Raw genomic sequence first — 20,289 nt, 5'->3', positions numbered from 1 at the left:
ATTCAGACTGAATGCAGTCTATAAATAGGATATATGTAAAATATTATAACAGCCAATTAGTAATGTGGCCCATACCAGTGATTAGTCAACAGTGAGGTTGAGGGGGGCGTGGGCATAGGCATTGATCAAGACCTGGCTGCTGTTTGGGCATTAGAGTGCCCCAGTTTTCAGGTCTCCCAGAGTGCCCTACAGATATTGAAGCAATACAGGTAGGCCCTTGGAGGTGTCCGCTATATACAGTAAGTGGTAGTTTTATTGTGTTACAATTGCCACATGTTTACTTTAAGCTATAGCAGTGATGGACAAAGTGCCTCACTAGAGGACTACTAATTGAAGAGCTCATCTAGCTTTTAGCAATCTTTCTTTACTTATTATTTATGCTTGATATACTGATGAGCAGAGAATTCACCAGCCTTTAAGTCAAATGCGTGAGTCAGCAGGTCTCTAGTCTGACTGACTAGAGAATTTTATCATTTTTGGAAACAGGGATTTAAAGACACAGCAGGTACCGGGTGCAGCCTAAAATGTTGAACCATTTTAGGCTCCAATGGATTCCTACAACATTTACTGTCTGGTAGACTGTGTGCTTATAATAGCAAATACTGTTAACTCTCCCAGTGTATGGACTATACCTCTCAAATGAAGGTACATACAGACACAAGTTATACCAGATCAAGTGGTGATCCTCATTTCTTTCAGTGGCAACAGATCAATGCAGATACCCCCAACCAACCAATCAATCTCAGTAAAAATGGTGGCTATTTTCTTTAGACTTTTATTTCACAAGGTGGCTGCTTGCATTATCCATGTTCCTAATTGAGATAAACATAAAAAAACAAAACCTTCCGCTATTTGCACGTCTATCCATCATCCCAGGTCTATGGCCAATTCCAACATATGGGATTATTTGTCCAGATAACCCAGAATAATCTAAAAAGAAAATATGGCGGCATCATTGTGGTTGTACGCTGGGCAAGAGAATCAAAATCTGTATTTATCTATTGATAGTACTTTAGTACACTTTGCTCTTCTACCCACCTTCCCCCACAGTTTACAGTACATCTATAAACCAGTTCTTTACTGTGCAGTTTGCCAGCTGCTGCAAAGCCTTTGGCCAAAAACTGTAACCACGCCTATGTGTTACGGCCTCTATTTCCGTTTAATGAAAAGTCGTTCCACGGCCTGTCAGATGGGCATACTATCGATATGATTGGAGGCAGTGACACACATCCAGGACAAACGTTAAAGACTTTGGCCAAAGATTGAATGGCGCCAAACAAGCCTGAGTATAGGTTAAGAATAGGTTAAGAAAATTGCTGAGGGAGGGAAGGACAAAAATGGTTAAGTGCATGAAAAGTAAAAGAATCTTTTAAGACACACTAGTAATAGACAGATCAGGGCAAACAGAGGAATTACAAACAGGTTGGCCAATTCATACTACAAAGAGCACTTGCAACAATTGAAGTACCAAAGGGATTTCTATTTTTGTTTAAAAAGGTTTATTTTCTAAAGGTATGTCTGAATCAAAGCAAGTAACATCCAACTCTATATTAATATATTTACACAAGAGACATTGGCAGAGATCACCTAATGGTGTCAACATGATGTAAAGAATAGTAGTCAATACATTAACAGCCACTTAATCCAGTAGTACCATGGATTGCAGACTGCAGTAAAGGAAAAACACTGTATATTACCGGGGTCCCCCAACTTCTCCTTAAGTTTTGATTTATATGTGTTCTTTTTTTATTTAGTTAACATGATTTTTTGCCAGCACAAAAAATAAGGGGGGGGCTGAATTCGTAAAGACTGCCAGAAGATAACACTAAACCAGACAATGCCCAGAGTAGAACGATCAGTGGTCTAACAAAGGATACTGGACATTTTTCCCTTTGCTGTAAGTTTAATTGCAGGATTATACAACTGCCCCTTTTCTGGCAGCATCTCCAATGTGACAGTCTAACGAGATGGATGAGTAATTCCCTGAGGGAGCAAGGTATATTTATATATTTTACAGATTCTATATACATATTGCACATTAGAAGGAGTGGGGGAAAGTGCAAACCAAATAGTAATTATTACACAATTACAGAAAGATTCCTGGAATGTTCTAAAGCAAGTACAATAAAAAAACCAACATAGAAAATGCTAAATGAACATGCAGCAGCTTATAATAAGGATGAGCATTATAAAACACATTTAAATGGATGGGATACTGTGTGCAGCTATACAAAACAATTTACCTACAAGGGAATAAACCCCCCAAAAAACATTCTGAATCTGGCACTAGCCATTGGAATTGCAGAAGAGAATGTCAAAATCAGTTAATCCTTATCCCATAACCATACACAATGTGGGGCTTTCCCACTGTCACTGGGTTGTAAAAGTCTGTTTGTATTTTTCAGCCAAACACATGCACATGTGTGGTTGTATGCAAATGTGTTTGGACATGCATGTTCATTGGTACCCTATCTTTAAAATAGCAGTCCGTTACAGCAGTAGGCACAGTGAAGTAGCTGTGAACCAAACACATAATCTGCTAACTAGTTATCACTCTCAAGTGTCATTGATTGCTTACAAAAAAAAATAAAAGTGACACTAAACTCAGGAGTTAAATCTTAAAAAATGTATTTTAACTATTAACAAAAATGTATCTTATTTGTGTATCACTCAGTTGTAGATCCTCAAATCATCTCTGAATTGGTGCTGGCACTGTCCTTCCTTCTGGAGGGTGGCTACTTTTGTTCCCCATGGTCCCTGTGTGTGTTGTAAAGTTGCCACCGCCCCAAGCTCACTCCTGCAATGGACTACAATCTCAATACAAATTATTAAACTAGATGTGAGATTGAAGTCCATCACAGGAGTGAGCTTGGAGCGGTGACTTTACAACACACACAGGGACCATGGGGAACAAAAGTAGCCACCCTCCAGAAGGAAGGGCAGTGTCAGCCCCAATTCAGAGATGATTTGAGGATCTACAGCTGAGTGATACACAACTCAGATACAGTTTTGTTAATAGTTAAGGTTAAATGCCTTTTTAAGATTTAACTCCTGAGTTTAGATTCACTTTAAATATTACTTTGTAATGAAAATCTGAAGCTCTATGACTCTTACAATAAAGGGGGAAGGAGGCAGAGTGTAGTAGTCAGTGTTTCTGCTACACTGTACCATTGCCTCACTGCCTATGTAGCAAAAAAGGGCAGAAATCCCATAGTGAAGAAGTACTAATCCCCTTCACACAGGCAGGCTGAACAGAGGATGAGATGCTTGCAGTGCAGTGCAGTTGAGGAGAGCTTGTCCAAACACACACACACCAAGTATATTTGGGTCCATCAGCCATGTAAAAATAATTTATAAAAATACTGGTTAGGTTTTTAAAGATACGGGAGCTTTCTTCACAAGCAGCGTGTCAAAATTTAATATTTACAAAATGAAAATACCGTCCTACAGCTAATGCCCCATCCTTTCAATGCTGCATATTCATCTTTGCATTACAACTTAGGAAAACAAAAACCAGCAAGGTTTACAATGTCTGTATACAACTAAGATATTTTGGCTATGGCACATTTAAGAAAATGAAACACTTTTTTTTTACATTTTTGTTTTTATACCAGAGACAGAGTTCTTGAAAATACAAAGCTTACCTTTGATTTTTTTTTTTTGATTCCTTATAAAATTTGTACAATAATTGTTTTGTTTGTAACATTTTTTTTTCACATTACAAAAATCTGTTTTATCATTGTGACCACTAAACAAATCACATTTTTATTGCAGGAATAGTTCAAGTGCCTTTAAATATTTATATAAGGGATAAAAAAATAGACTTTTTTTTAATTATGCTTTTTAAAGTGGTCCAAACATTGTATTAAATATTGTAATTCTATCCATTACCCACTTTAATTTTCAATAACACTTAAAGCAGCCAAAAACATACACACAAACACACACCTGTAATATTTGATTGAACATAGCTATTTGGGATTGTACAACAAAACAATCAACACAGATGCCATTATTATATATATCCATTTTGTGCCACTGTGTCACCAAGCGCATTAAGATTTCGAATAAAAATATTTTATTATCAATCCTGCATAAATGGTGTCAAACAAAAGGTGGAAGTTATAGCGACATAGCTCCAATGGATCTTCAAATGAGAGGCAGAGCTCTACAAAAATAACCTTGTCTAACAATAATACTATAATAATATTTGTAATGCATTGTAAAGGGACAATATTTATTCATAGCCAGTTTTAAGCAATGTTCAGCTGGTGTGATAGACCAGAGCCCCAACCTGCGGTGGGCAACAGCAACTTTATATTCAGCTCATTGTAACATATACAGTAAAGACTGGGTGCTACTAAGTTCAGCATAGGTATCTACACCCTAAGCCCCTTCCTCTCCACATTCTATTCTCTTTTAAACACCAGTAATACTTATGTGGTCGCCCATTTCAAAACTTCCTCTAAGCTAAACTTCTAAGCTACAATTTGTTAACACTGAGTGTATTAGGAGTACTGATGTGCACTGCGGGAGGGAAAGAGATTTGCTCACAGACTGTCACTTGGAAACCCCACAACTTATAAAGAGTGATAATCAGCTGCAGCAAAGCTTGGGTGCCAACTTCAATGGCAATGGTTACAAGAAGGAAAGGAGCAATATTAAAATATTGCACAGGGCACCAGAGAACCTTAGGTTGCCTTTTTGGTATCAAAGTCAGCCCTCAAGGGTCATGGGCCTGGCAGCCTCTGCTTTCACAACTCCAGTTGTTGCTATTAGATTTAGAAGCTGTTGAATGGAAGTTCTACCCACTGTTGTGTAAGCAGGACATACAGTGCTATGATATGTGGTAATTAACCACAGAAGGCAATGAATACCTAAATTGTGTGCCATAATTTTGCTTACCCAACATTCTTACTTTTTTTGTGCTGCAGCACCTTGTGGCAGAATATATAAAGGTAACTATAGATTACTACAACAGGACATAGCAGTGATGTTGGAGATGCAGGGAGGACCCGCAGTAGCCCGCAGGGACGCACCTAGAAGTATCAGATAGCAGCAGTGTATAGAGCTCTTTAAGAGCAACATTTCAACACACCACCCGCCAGAAAGGTATTCAACTTCTTTTTCAGAGTACTTTCAGATCTGTTTCTTTGAGGAAGTGACGAGATCGCTTTCAGTCTCTTGTTCAGTAATTGCCAGCTTAAATTTTACATGGCATATTTTGTTACAGTATAATGATGTATGAATTTCTTCAATACAGATTTCAAAGAAAAAGGAACATGCAAGAAAATGTCATTGCGGCAGGAGCAGACCTGTTGTGATTAAAAATAATTATGCTGTAAGACACTTGGTGACACAATGGGACAAAAAGGACAATGGCGAATGTGCTTTGTCTATTTGGCTGCAGTACGCCGCACACCAATTACTCTTGTATGCATCCAAACAAGTAGCTGACCGCTCTTTACGTTCTCATTGACACAGGGGTTACCTCAACCCCGTTCAGTACCAGATTTATGGGAACGGTAAAGCAAATTAACTGGACCAGCCTTTTCCTCCCCCGTCCCTCACAAAACAGCAGCAGTAACCACCCCGACACCCTCTTAATAATCTATTGCTTTTACACTAAGTCGCAAATTCCTGATGTGTACATCAAAATACATTTAAAAAAAACAAACATAAACACATTTCACTAAACATATGGAAAAAGAGCAGTAGGAAATTAACAAAAAGGTGCAAACATAAACAAAAAAGTGCCACACTGAAACAGACCAGAATAAGTCTACATCTGGGCCCTATGCTTTAAACAATATCTCTGTAGCCATATAAAGGTTCATGCCCACGTACCCTGTAATACATATATATTTATATATAAATATTATTTTGCTTGTATTGCTAGAGACGTTAGAAGTCTCATGGTTAAAATGCAGGTGTGGTTCTTTCTCACCAGCCTGCCCTGCAGTTGGTCCTTAAATTCTCTCCTTTACCTCTTGTAAACAATAACCCTGGGGGGGGGTGAGAGGTCAAGGACAAATGTCTGTGCATGTCACCAGTCTCCTCCTGCACCCAGGTTTGCGTAAAGTGTCTTGGTTCCTCTATCCCATGTATACATGCACACATGTGTGCACGGCTGGATTCTTATGAAGCAGTTGCTTGTTCCAGGTATGAACAGTAAGCGGGCTGTTCTATCCCTCCAGTTGCATGGCTGGCTCATATTCAGAGGTAAAGAGTTCCTTGTATAGGGGAGGGAAGTGATGTCTCACAATGTCTGGATATATTGCTTTAAACGACATGAGTTTCTCCGTGTGACGACTACACAACGCGCGTAGCGTGGAGACTTTGCATATTAACTGAAATGTAAAAGAGAAAAAGAAAGGCTTGCATCATAAAGTATATAAAAACGATATAAAGATAAAAATATGAATAGAATCCAGTGACTTTTCAAGTAGCTATATACTGACCAGCTGATGCTGATTTACTAGTGGCCTGATTATATGGCACGCCCACCAAACTGTGAACAACTCTATGAAAGAAAATGTAACATGATAGTAATGTGGAAGCTACTCTACCACATGACCAACAGTTTGTGGACACCTGACCCTCCTCCCTTGTAGTGTTTGGTTATGAGCTTGTTGGACATCCAATTCCAAAACCATGGCCATTAAAATGGATATGGCCTTTTCTTTGCTGCTGTAAAAGCCTACACTTTTCTGAGAGAGTTTTGCAGAAGCATTTGGAGTAGGTATGTGGGACTATCGACTTTACAAAGAAGCTCTTCAACTTCTGCGCTTGTTCAATAAAACAGTGCAGAGGTCCAAAGTGCAGTATTTACAGTACCCTCTTTAATCCAAGTCTGACTTTAGTAAAGTAAATTCTATTCAGTTGTGATGGGCTACTGAACCCTTGTATGTTCTTTGACCAAGCATGCTAAAGGATGTGGTCTCACCTTTGTTAGAATTCCATCATCACGATGGTTCTTTTGAAGAACATGCTGCAGTGTGAGCTGGATTTTCTGCTGGAGTTTCTCAATCTTCAGTTTCTCCTGAAGCCATGACCGATCTAAAAAAAAGTGGGATCATAAAAAAAAGCTATCATTTAGCATTCAGTATGGAATATAACACACCATATGGCAATATTGCTGAGCCCTATGACAAATAACCATGAAATAATGTGGTACTCAACAGAGATGAACACTTCAAAATGCCCAAACATTTCTACTCTGGAATGTCCATCTGCATTGATTTTATATTTGTCACATGGTTTTCTTATACCTGTTGTAATATATGAGGTGCTAGCACAGGCTAAATGAATAAGGCCTCATTCACACAGATGGCAATTTGTGTATATCAAGAGTAAAGTTTAGCAACCAAAGTAGTTTGCTAGGGGCAGCTTGTAAAAAAATATAATAGAAATGAAAAAACCCCTCATGCTCTTTGCATTGTAAAAGCCCTCTACAGGCTAGTTTGCCTCTGCCTCAATGAAATCAAACAAGAATTTTGCTAACTATTATTTACATCTAAAGTAAAAAAGGGCATCCCTAGCTTTTTTGCCACTTGAGAGTGGGTTGCTAAAAGCTGGACAGAGAGATGTGTATGGCCCTTAACCAGGGATGCTTTGGCTGAAAAGGGGGCAGCAGGCACACTGCCCTACGTGACCTAAAGTAATGCTGCCTCATTATGGGGATGGCCCTGAAACTGAACATAACATAACCCCAGTGTCATTTGAGAACCACAACACTACATATGTTCAGGAATTTAAAAAAAGTTATGGACTGTGTGCGGCCACTGACCATTATAGGTGTACTGTACAGTATTTAACATCCTCACCTCCTGACATGAGCACAAAGGCAGAAAAAAGAGCGATCTCATCCTCCGTCAAATGCAGGGAGCACAAACTCTTGCCAAACTCAAACACAAAACTCATAAAATCTTCACAACCTACAGAAAAAGACAATAATAAAACACAACCAATGTCACATGAGAAAATATTAATAAAAATACACCAAACAGGGTTACATTTTTGATTGAGGCTGTGAGCCAGTTAACTATATGTAAACCCTAACAATGAACTTCCCTTATTTGCTCACTTGTGATCTGTAAAATATACCATTAGGACCATTTGTTATACGTTCAAGTGCTGAAAAATACTTGATGAACCTGTCAGAAATCTTGTGAGCTGATAAAATTCTGTGCTCTCTGTCTGACTGTAATAAGTTAGCATTGTTCCCAGCACTCTCTGAGGACTGCAGAACAACTCACCCCTTGTTATGCAGAAGGGAAGAGAAGTTATATAGTACTGTCCTAGGGTGACAACACTGTTCCTGAATATATGCAGTATGGTGAGTGCGCAGTCTCACCCTAGGAATAGAAGTATGTTACTGGCAGAATCACCAGGTAAAAATAAAGGAAAAAGAGTCTGGGAAGAAAAAGAAAACTAAAAGCAGCCACTACATCTAAAGACTTGGTAAGCTGCAATAAATTACATTTTTGCTTTTGGGTTTAGATACACTTTAAGTGAATACTGCAACAGGAGCTCTATTAGATGTCCACAGTCATAAAATAATTGTAAAGTCTTTATAATATTTTATACTTGCAGTACAGCTAAAAGATAAATTAGGTGCCGATATACTTTTAAAAATATTAATTTAAACAGCATGTTTTCACAAATGGTCAATTGCTTATCAGCTTTCTGTGCAGTTAAAAATGCACACACTCTTATGTATCTGCAATAAAATTAGGACCATATTGGCTGTTTTTCAAGATAATGGACGATATGGGGAAAATTCCTCTTTAACAACAAGTTTGATATATGTGGTAGGAAAAGGGAGCAGTTTGTGTACCAGAAAAAACAAAACACCATAGGGCTGTAAAAACTGTTTGTTTGGACATAACAATCAATCTGCCTTGTCACGGATGGTTCACACCACCGTACTTCAAGGGCGTTGAGGTGGTGTGTGCTGAAAATGCAGCACTTTTTTTCAGTGCAGCGAGATGGGAAACAGTACATCTGCCTCGCACCCCACTCTGCCCACAGAACTTAATGAAATAAAGGCCTACTTTCTTTCATTTTTGTATATTTATTTCATGCAATGTTATGAAAATGAACAAATGACATGATTGCAAAACAAGAAACAGACCAAGATTATGCTGTCAAAACAACAGCCAGTTCAGACAAATTCTTACAGAACTGGAGCTGTGGCAGTGGCACAGGGTGTAATAGGTGCACCCAAGGTACATTGCTGATGGTTTTTAGGAAGCATACCTGGTGATATGCCCTTATTATAGAACTGGTTGAATTATCGTATATGGGTAAAAGAAAAAGAAAAAGGGTTTTATTGCTTTTTATTTAGCTGATTTCATTAACTAAACTCCATATAATAAACACATTCATTTAATGAGAATTCTTAAAGGAGAACTTCAGCTAAGTTATCTTCTGATAGCTAGACAAAGTAGAGATTTCCATCAGATTTGTATTGCTTTCTTTTCCCCCCTGGACTGTGTTCCCCCTCAGTTCCTGTCCTAGTGTATGCAGTCAACAAAACATGTGGGAAAAATTCTACAACAGGGACAACAATACAAATATAATTTTAGTGTGAGTTTATAAGGGGTAACTCCCTGTCAGTATGTTCAGTGTTGCCAACTTCCTTGCTGGGGAGATTGTTATCACTTGCTGTCCCTTAGGGGCACAACAGTAAAACATGTCAACGGCTTTATACCTTTCTTGCTCAATCCAAAGGAAAAAAAGACTTGGCTGGAGTTACACTTTTGATGATACCTCAAATATTTTATACAAGCTGGGCCACGGTCCTAAGCTGTGTTTTTTTAAAAACTTTTTTTTACATGACACTGAACAAGTAACACTGTGTTTTATAAAATACTTACCAAGTGATTTGAAGACTTCTATGCCTGCATATTTGCCATCAAAATATACGGTGTTGTTTTGTGAATCAAAGGCACGACACATTCTGATGAAAACAACTTCTAAGGAACCTGCGGAGGGTATCAAAAGCAAGGTGAACATTGTAACCTAGGTTATTTTAAAGTGATTACATACTGCTTGCCTCATAATGATGTCAGATGATAAAGGGACTTATAGATGCAACCAAATTTAGATTTCTCTTATTTGAGAAGAGGCTGAAACTATGACACAGGATATAGGGTTATCTGAATATTTATTCAATCCAAACACTATTCTAAAAAGTTGGTACTTTCTACATACTGCTATATCTACACATTGCTCCTTTATGCAAAACAAAAAGAGATTTCCTAAATAAGAACAATAAAGATAGATATATCGTCATTAAAAGGATCATTTCTAATTGGTAGCTATAGGTTACTGTATCTTGCACATAATAATCTTTGTGGTGCCTTACTAGAAAACAGAAGATATGTCACAGCATGAAATCAAATTGCAACGTTTCAGAAACACGCAGCATCCTTTCATCAGGCAAAGTGTCAAAACAAAGCACCCATCTAAAAAGGGGTATACTGTATCTGTACGGTGTGCAAAGATTACTGGAAATACTTTTTATCTAATAAACAGAGCAAGAATCTGGCCTGCAAAGAGTCCTGACCTCAACCGGATGAATTAGAGCGGAGACTGTGAGCCAGGCCTTCTCATCAAAGCAAAACTCTGGGTAAACTTTTTCTTAACCCTTGCAGTGGAGCTACCCCCCACACTGCAAGGGTTAAATGCTAATTATTTTTTTTGCGGAGGAGGAGACAGGCAGGAGGGAGTGTTGTCACAGCCAGCCAGCTTGGAGGATCGGGTGAGTATATCTTTGTTAGTTTTGAACCTAGATAAAAACAAGCACTTAACCCTTGCAGTGCATGCAAGAGTTAGGAAAAATGTTACCTGGAGTTCTGCTTTAAGTCACTTTTTGTGTTACTTAACTGAAGCAGAGAAAAATCAGGTTTTCCCCTGCCAGAAAGGGCTGTGTTGTGTGACAGGGTTTTGCAAATCTCAGGATTGGATGGAAAGAGATATATATCTTTTGGGAGGTAAAACAGACCCCGCTTCGCCCTATACTGTATATTTCATCTGCGTATTTAGGCTCTAAATTGTTACTAAAACAGTATACATTTCAAATGTAAAAAAGTTCTGTACACTCTTCACTTTTAAACGTCATCTTTGGATTTACCTGCTTTAAGCAACACTATCTGATCATTCTGACACAGCTCCATGAACCCATCGATGCGCTTGGCAAATTCCACCACATACTGAATGGCCTCTGTTATTTTGACTGCACAAAGCTGCCACATCACTTCTCGTTGCTGTAAAGGAAAATCAAATTGAAATTAGCAAATCAAATGTCTTCTTCATAAAGTGGTAGGAGAATCATGTTAACGCACAATGTAATACCTTATTTACTCCACAAGGGGCAGCAGCAGCATTACATTTCAACTATGGTCTGACAACTGCATAGAACTCTGTAAATGCCAATAAAGTAATCAGCATGCTAGACATAGTTGAACTATATAGCCAACGTATTGTATTAATCCTAATGATGTCATTATCTACCATTTCCTATTTAAACCACATTACCAGTGTGGCTTCTTTTGTTTAATCTCAAAGACACCTGCTACAATGACCGACTAAAACTATCATTTGTCAGCACAGGTTGACCAAATAAGTCTTACTGCATGCCACTAGGATTTAATACAGGCAAACTCATGCGGTGTATGGAAAAATAAAAATATTGACTTGGGACTATAGTAAAAACGTATTTCTTTCTGTGGATAAAGTGGTTAGAGGGGTTAGAACTTATGTCAGGGGTTTTACTGCTGTCTGTGTGCCAGGGAACAAAGGAGCTATAGGTGGCCATACACTGAGAAATTCGCTGATGGCACCCTTTCGGCCGGCATCCCTCCATCAGTTGATCGAAGGAGCTGGTCAGAAAATCTTCCTACGACCTGAGCCAGCAGCCAATAAGCTGCTGGCTCTGATCCGGTTCTCTGACAGGGGCTGGAAGCCGCTGTCAGAATACAGACAAAACAGTGGGGAGTCCTCAATCAACACACGCGTTGCTTTGATGGAGAAATATGCTCTATTTTTTTACGTTCAGCCCGCGGGTTGAACAAAAAACAACAACAAAAAAACAGAACCGTATATGGCCAGCTTATCCAACATATTCCATTAGGTACACTTGTTTTGGGGACAACTGTCAAAGGTGTGATTTTTCCCTCACACTGGGGAGATTTCTACTCCCTTCATGTCATGTCTACAACAGGGAGCGAGGACGAATTTCATTGATGGGGACTTACGACAGCTATAGAAATCTGGCAGGGTTTCTGACCTTTCTCCACTCTCTGCAAATCTAGAAAAAATGTTTTAGCAAGAGTTTCATATTTTGTAAAGAATTATAACATTGTTCTCCTTCCTTTCAATTAGCGAGTGGCTAATTACAACAGGATGCAGAGACCATGTCATCCCCTTTTATTGCATCATACAGAAGAATAAGGAAAGTTTTATTGCACTCAATTTCCTTCATTCAGATCCGCACAGCAAAGGCCGAGGAGGTGCAGTTACATGAACCCTAATACTTCTTTAGTGTTTCCACATGAGTCTACTACAGTCAATTGTACCCATATGGCCCCTCCTTCCTTAATAGCAGCGATCACTAAAATCCCGAGTGTTGGATGCTGGGGGTGCAGTAATGTCACATGACAGTGCTTGGGCCTAGGGAATGCCTTCTAGACCTGAGCACTGTCACAATGAAGGGGGGTCACACTCCTTTTCATAACTGAAAGCACTGGGTATTGTCACTGGCTGTGATGGAGAAAAGAGCAGCAAGGAATCACTTGTAATGTTCTGAATGGGCAAGGTAACAGTGTCTCTTGTACACCAACACTGTAGCACTTGGTCCTTTTACTGCAGTACAGCACATAGCACATAGCATGTCCTGAAGACATCTGGAAAAGGCAAGTATTAAGATATGAGAGGGCTGCTGCTGACATAAGATTGATACACCAGGAGTGCTTTGTTCAGTATGTCTACAGACCCACATACTTGTATTGTGACTAAATAATGCAAAATAAATGTGTAGCCCTGCAGGAAGCAGAACCTGCGCATGTAATGCTCAAATATGGCTGCCCCACATACATACTGTGTACAATTACTAATTATACATTGAAACAGAGTTTCCAAATGCTCAAGATATATTGTTATTATTTACATCAAACTGATCTCTTTTTATTCGTGTATCTAATTAACCATTGAAAAGACTATACATTTCCTGCTACAATTAGTACCTCCACAAATTCTGCTCCTACAAGCATACAAAGGCAATGTTTGCAAACATAAGTTTAATGTGGGGATAAAAAACCTTTGCTGTGGCAGAATGATATTTGCAGTGTGGAACAAACCCTCCTCTTTCTACAAAGGGTATTCTAAACTGGCACACTGCTTGGAAACCAATACCTCAATCTGACACTGCCTGTGTACTCAAGGGGAGTTATGCTATGAAATAATGAATGCTTTTATTCACTGCTTTCTTTATCTCCCTTCCTCTGCCCTATTCCCCAGCTTCTCTATGCATTTTCCTTTGGTGTTTCCTGTATGAAAAATGGTAATAAAAATACAGTATTATAAATGTGCAATAACTCTGCTTATAGTACTGTATGAAACAACAATGCATATGCTGTATGTATTAAAAAAATAAGTTGCTTATATTCAAAATGCTGTGCTTTCAGTCTTCTTTTTTGTTACCAAGCAACCTCATTTGCTTAATAATGAAAAACAAGAATTTTTGTGACAATGATATTCCGATCAGAAGAATAAAAATCACACATGAAAGGTGGTTATTTTTTGATTATACTGTATTTTTTGGTTTATTTTTTAATTATACCAAAGCTCTCCTAATTCTGGAATGAAATAATGACCTGACACTTGGCTGCATGTCCGGAAGTCACGTCTGCACAAATGTAGCGGTTATCGGGTAATATTTTACCTTGCTCTGATAGCTTTCAATCTCTTCCTGGAGAAAGGTTTGCCATGTTATCTGCTGGAGCTCTTCACGTAAATACTGGCAGGTTTCCATATGGGATTTGGAGATGTTCTGAGCAAGATGTTCTGTAGACGACAAATAATAGTAATCAAAATGTCAAACAGAAATCACTGCTTTCTGTAAGGGAACGGGTTAAATGTCAATCAACGAAACCTGCACTGCAGTAATTCAGAAACTATACTTGTTGTGGAGTGTTCTACTGACAAAGTGAACCTGTACTCCATTTAAACTTTTTTACGTAAACTGCACAATGGGCTATGTCCCATTACCGACTCTGTCGCTGGCAAGTTGTCATTAGGACTTAACTCACATTCTCCTATGGTGTTGCATCTTTTCTGCTTGAGGCCCTGAGATGCCGCTTTCTGGCTGCTCCCCAGCTAGCGATTAAAATTGAGCGGTTTCAGACGATCAGGAAGCGACATCCATTAGTTAAAGTGGCAGCTGTATTTCAGTGATGCTGCCCCTGCTGAGGTGTTGCCAATGGGAGACCCATCATTGTCATCACAGGATGTCTGACATTAGCCAGAAAAGCTTCTTCTGAGCCATTCTCTGATTTAGCTTCACTTGGTTACTGGGGCTCGACTTTCTCCCACTTTAGTTTTAAGCCCTACCAATTGCCTGAAAAGATTGTTTCAGTAGTCAATGAAGGCATTAACATTGCACAGGGGGATAACAGTTGGTGGGGCTTGACCATGACTTGAGGAATATCAGGCCCCAGTAAATAAAGTCAAACTTAAATCAGAGAGGAGCACAAAAGAGGCTTTTCTAGATAATTACAGCAACAGCAAGCATCTTGTTCTGTCTTCTCTCAGACAGCAGACTTCTCTTAAAACTGTGAATCTATGTGGGCCTTATAGAGTGAAAACTATTTCTAACATAATAATTTATTTCAAGTGTAAGAAATATGGCAAAGATGGGTTTCCAGACATAACAGAGATTTACAGAATAATGAAAACTTTCAAATAAATAAATACAGTCAGATCTTAACTAAAGAGTTGCCTAAAAACTTACCCATAGTGTTCCAACTTTACAGAGAGCCTGGGGACTAGTTTGTTGGCCTTCTGGACTTTTATTTTAGTTAATTATAATTTGGCACCAATTCTTGGTGTATTGTATGTCGGTGTCCAATGTCACCAATTAACCACAAATCTACCTATCTATCTTAGGAGAAGGACAGGTCACCCAAACCTCAGCTGCTTATTCGTGACTTGGCTTTTCCCTTTTTTATGTATAAGCAGGATTTATTTTCACATTATTCTTTATAAATGTTCAGTAATATATGTATGAACAGGAGCTGCCAAATGTCCGGACTCTTGAGAATCCTAAGCTAACCAATTACATGAACAGAAAGTGTTCCAAAAATGCATTTTCTTTTTCTTCAGCACACTGTCGTCTTCAATATAATTTTCAATCTTGACAGCATCCAAGGCATAAGGCCAATAACAAGACTATAGGATAGAGTTTAAAATGTGATGACATTTCAGATATAGGCATCAATCCAACACTAATTATTTCCAGTGCAACTCACCTAGTTCTGCCATAGAAATAGTTGGGGAGGCTTCTCCATTAGTAAATGAGCAGTACGGGAAGAAGGACGAGGCAGGTGTATAGTCTGGTTCAGGTTTGATTCCGTTGACATCCAAGCCAGACTGGTCTGGGGATGGCTGGATATCCAGGTAGAAGCTGCTCACTGCTGACTCTGTTTTGCCTTCATCAGGCGTGTGCCCTTCCATATATCCTCCCAGATCATCTCTCAGCTCTGTGAGCCCATTGGGGGTCAGACCATATCCTGCAGGAGTTAGTGGCTCTGCCTCCCCTGGTTGCTGCTGGTGATCCCGCTGCTGCTGCATGCGATGCTTCTGCACTTCCGCATATAAGCTGTCCCTCTGCTTTTTGGACATACGGCCAAACTTTACAGCTGGGAGAGAGGTAAAAAGGAATAATGACTAATGTAAAGAAGAAAGGAAATGGAGCATTATTATTTTATTAAAAAAGTCATTTAACATTCATTTTAGAACTTGTATTTTCTTAAGAAATACCCTCTATTGTGTGGATCGAACACCCGAGTACTTACTAAGGAAGAATGCAACATCACCGGTGCAATCAGGTTCTGAAATATTTATTTACGATTTACAATAGCGTTTTGTATTTATTGTCTTCTTATGATGCTTAGGGTTGAAAAATAAAATCATGTATTTGTTTGTTCTTTTTAGTTAGATAACTATTGCACATGATTGTTTCATATTTACAATTTTTAGGCACCTTTTTACATGCTTACCAGCTTAACCTCAACTGCTTTGGTAAAAAACTTGTTTATGGATTCAAACAAAACTCTAAATTCACAGGTGAAGAACACATATGGGAGCTGTATTACTTGCTAAAGTATTTGTATTACTATCCATTTAGCCCTGAGATTTTTCACAGAACTTCAAGGTCAGGAGGATGACAGCATTTTGTATTACAATTATACAATACATTACTGACATAACCCTGTCTCCCATGTGCATTTACTTTTCCCCAAAGTGGCTGACCAATGCAATCACAGCATACTCAGAAGATAGTTGACTGCCAGACAAAACCTAGTCAACTACTTCCTCCAAGGTGCAGAGAAGCCAGTTGTCTGCCAGCGTTACTAATGCGCCTTCTTCCCACTACTCCTCCTTCAATAAGCCAATCATCGCCCTGCAAACTGAAGGGTCTATGGATTTATTTGACCGTACCAAAGCAGACTTGGGGCAGGAGAAAGATTTGAGTGATAAACAAGCCCTACTATCTTCTGATAAAGAGGAAGATAGTGGAATAACCGCAGCAACAGACAGAGAACATGCAGCAGCTGGAGCTCAATGCAAAGTAGTCTCCAGAGAGGAGGTAGTGGAGGATGAGGTGGTAGACCACACATGCATGCCATGGAGGGGAAAAGAGGAAAACTCAGAGGAAGAGGTTGAAGAGCGGTGGGGAAGAAAGTGGTCAAGTGACAGGGGCACCTTGCAGAGGAAATCAGGCAGAAGTCAACCAAATGCTTCTAGCAAAACTGCCCTGAAGGCAAAAGGTCGATGTTACCCCTAATGCCAGTCCTGCCTCCTGTCCAAATTGATATGCAACACCCCTATGTGCTGGAATTCCCCCCTAAATACGCTATAGAGGCTACTGCAGCAGCAATGAACAATCACCCAACACCTCTGCAGGTACGGGACGAGGAGTTTTCACCCGAGTAGTGGCTGGTCAAAGACACTTGCACAGCTGTGGCCCCCTTTGAGGAGGTGAGTAAGGTATGAGCAACAAAACTATCCGCTCAGTTTTCCCCCTTAAAAGCATGTTGTGAGCACTGACAGACTGTGCACTGGAGGCACAGCCGCTGGAGGAAGGGGAGAATTTGAACAAAACAGCAGTAGCCAGTGTAGGGGGAACATAGCAAACATACCCCGTCACTGCTACGGCCACTTGCCAGCCGATGCGGTTTTGTTTACATTTCTGGCTAGCAGCTGTGGTGGTGTGGAGGAGTACTGCAAATGTTATGAATGGATGTCAACGGTGGCTTGCTAGTTTCCAATCACATTCATTCATAACTGCAGGCAGTCCTAGGCATCAGACAGCTCTACGTTTTTGGTTGCTAAAGCACCCATAGAGTTACAGCTTTTGAAACTGCCTTAGATGTAAGAGTTACTAAGTTGGCCAGGTGGAAGGAGTTGTGTTCTGATTTTACCCGTATGTCCATGGCAGTGAAAGGGTTCAATCAAAACATAGCCCATGGAAAAAATGTGCTTATCCGCTTGCAGGCAAAGGTTGCAAATCTCAAGGGTACTGTTGGCAGCAGAAACACTGATAAAGGCCCAAACTGTAGATCTGTGCAGACCCGGTTTGGAGATAATAATGACTGCTGCATGTGTGCCAGTTCTGCCATTATTAGGCCAAGGAAGAGGAAAGTTGGGGGGCTGGAGAGGAGGAGGGAGTAGGACAGGCTTCCAGAGCATTTTTCATCCTTCACAAAACCTGGTATTTTACATGAGGGGGTAAGCAGCTGGACGACAACATTGTCCTCCGTGACACTAATTGTCAAAAAACCACCAGAAAAGAATGATTAAACAAAACAAAAAAACGGAAATGAATTGGTGTGGTGTGGTGCTATATGTAAGCTGCTTCTAAAATAAAAATGAAATCAGTTCCACATCTAAGCATGCACTGCCAGAGTATACTGTCTCTGAGGCTGTCTGTAAATATATTGCTGTTCTGTAACACCACGTACAACTTTAGCACATCCCAATAACCTATAATTTAAAAAGGACTTGTGTATTTCCATCAAAGCTCAATAAAAACTCCCCCTCTCTTCTGTCCTTTATGGCAGTGCCTGGCTTCCTGTGCCATGTACAAATGTAATATCAAGACTTGCTTCCTATAGAGTTCAATGGGGTTTAGGGAAAAGGTTGGATTTTACTAATTTTGATGACGTTTCATGAAACTAATCAAACCTTAGCAGATTCACTCATCCCTTGTACCATTTCCTGAAAAGAACCTCAGTGAAATAGGCCTAACCAATACTGTATTGCATCCTTCACAGTAATAGCTTTCTTTAATTAAAAAGACACTGAGTGAACTATGATGAACTGCTAGTGCTTACAATTTGTGCTGAGAATTGAATGATTACTGCCAGAACAAGTAAAGAAGATCTCTAAGATGCAGCTACAGGTTGCTGCACATAATTGATCTTCCCACCATACTATTAAAACCCTTTACTCTAAAGGAAATAATTGCAATTTCCATGAGCACTAGATATGCTGTGTCTGCTTGGGAGCCCTCAATCAGTACTGGACAAAGCCTGGTCACTGTGGTAACATTGCCTGGTAACAGGAAAACAACCTTTGCTCATGAAGAATGTGTTGCAAACACTGAGGAAGTTAGGCAGAATACACTGCCATCTTGACCACCTTTACATAATCAATGAGGGGCTTGTTGCAGTAGTGAGTACTATATGTGAATGACACATGCATACTGCTGTGAAATTTCTTCGGTACAAGTAAAATGAAGGAAGGACTTGTAGCCCTGTGCTTAGGGAAGAGGAGAAAGATAAAGACTTACACTCATGTGGAAGGCAAGCCTACCTAGTAAAAGGTGGGAAAAAAGAGATACTCTGCTAGTCTACAGCAGTAGACGTCAAGAGCCTTAGTGGCTTTTCTACTACTTGGCCAAGCATGCCCTACCAGCCACTGCTGTCAGTGTTTGCTATGACCTGTAGTTCCTTACCTTAGCTTAGAAGAGGAAAGTTAAAAACATAAATAAGCTGCCACTGCCAACCTCCCTCTGAAAATATTATTTGCCTGGTTGTCTCTGGTGCCAATACTTTATTAATCACTGCCTTCAAATATGAACCAATGAAGACAAAGCAAAGTAGCAACTCCTGATCTGCATGTTTTTTTCCAGGCCACTACCCCAGACACTACTGGCTCCACTGGATCTGTATGACTGCCAGGCAGCCATCATTTTCAGAAGTGAGACCAGTAATGGTAGCCTCCGTATTTACAGAGAAGCTACTGAAATTACCAAAGTTGAGAGTAAAGCATATTGTGCTTTCTTGTAATGGATGTTGAACAGAACTGAAGGCTAGTGCCCCTGGCTACGCTGATGGTAGTGCTGGTTCTTCCAGTCTCTAGAGTGGATACGTGAAAAGCTATGTATTGCTGCACAAGAGTTTCTGCATGAAATAAGGGACTTAAAAGTGAACTTGTAAGGATAGAAGTATGGGAGCTGTCTTTGGTGACTGTTTGTAAAGGTGCTGGCCCCAGGGCTGTCTTCCTGATTCACTACCTACTGAGTCTCATAGGTTCCCTAAAGGTCCATAAGATAATACTTGGAATGCCATCCTAAAGTGGGAAGCAGCTCGTTTTAATGTGCACAGTACAAGGTATGTGATGTGAATAGATTAAGCTCAAGTTGCATATAGTTTGTTTCTGGAGGTCACTTCCTGAATGTTACTAGGCATTGGAGTTGGAGCAAGACAAAAAAATAATGCAATACTTGAGTACAAAGAGTGTCCACCAATATGTCATGTACTTAAATATATACTAACAATTCTGATTATGCTGCTTATTATATCCATGGGTGTACATGTGCAGCACACATAATAACGTCTCACTAAAACTACTGGCTCCTATATTTTGGCTCAGTCTCCTAACTATACGGGAACCCTGTCCATGCCAGCATTTGGTTTAGTAGTACAAAGGTACACACTATAGGTCTTAGGTTTTCATAGGACACAGATCTGTAATTAGATCAGATGTCAATCCTGCACT

General features: G+C 39.7%; 1 protein-coding gene across 1 annotated transcript in view; it reads right to left on the bottom strand.

The window, feature by feature from the left end:
• Window positions 1-5,586: 5,586 nt before the first annotated feature.
• Window positions 5,587-20,289, bottom strand: part of LOC108785559 (nuclear receptor ROR-alpha) — a 68,520-nt gene continuing 53,817 nt past the window's right edge. The window contains exons 4-10 of the mRNA XM_018554642.1: window positions 15,534-15,923; window positions 13,949-14,070; window positions 11,141-11,273; window positions 9,882-9,989; window positions 7,827-7,937; window positions 6,947-7,059; window positions 5,587-6,350 (exon numbers count right to left, since the gene is read on the bottom strand). Coding sequence (XP_018410144.1) covers window positions 6,186-6,350; window positions 6,947-7,059; window positions 7,827-7,937; window positions 9,882-9,989; window positions 11,141-11,273; window positions 13,949-14,070; window positions 15,534-15,923 — 1,142 coding nt within the window. The 3' untranslated portion in view covers window positions 5,587-6,185. The remainder of the gene's footprint in view (window positions 6,351-6,946; window positions 7,060-7,826; window positions 7,938-9,881; window positions 9,990-11,140; window positions 11,274-13,948; window positions 14,071-15,533; window positions 15,924-20,289) is intronic.

The sequence above is a fragment of the Nanorana parkeri genome, unplaced genomic scaffold, assembly GCF_000935625.1.
Source record: "Nanorana parkeri isolate BGI_ZX_2015 unplaced genomic scaffold, ASM93562v1 scaffold167, whole genome shotgun sequence".
NCBI classification, from domain to species: domain Eukaryota; kingdom Metazoa; phylum Chordata; class Amphibia; order Anura; family Dicroglossidae; genus Nanorana; species Nanorana parkeri.
This window is presented reverse-complemented; position numbering and strand designations above follow the sequence as displayed.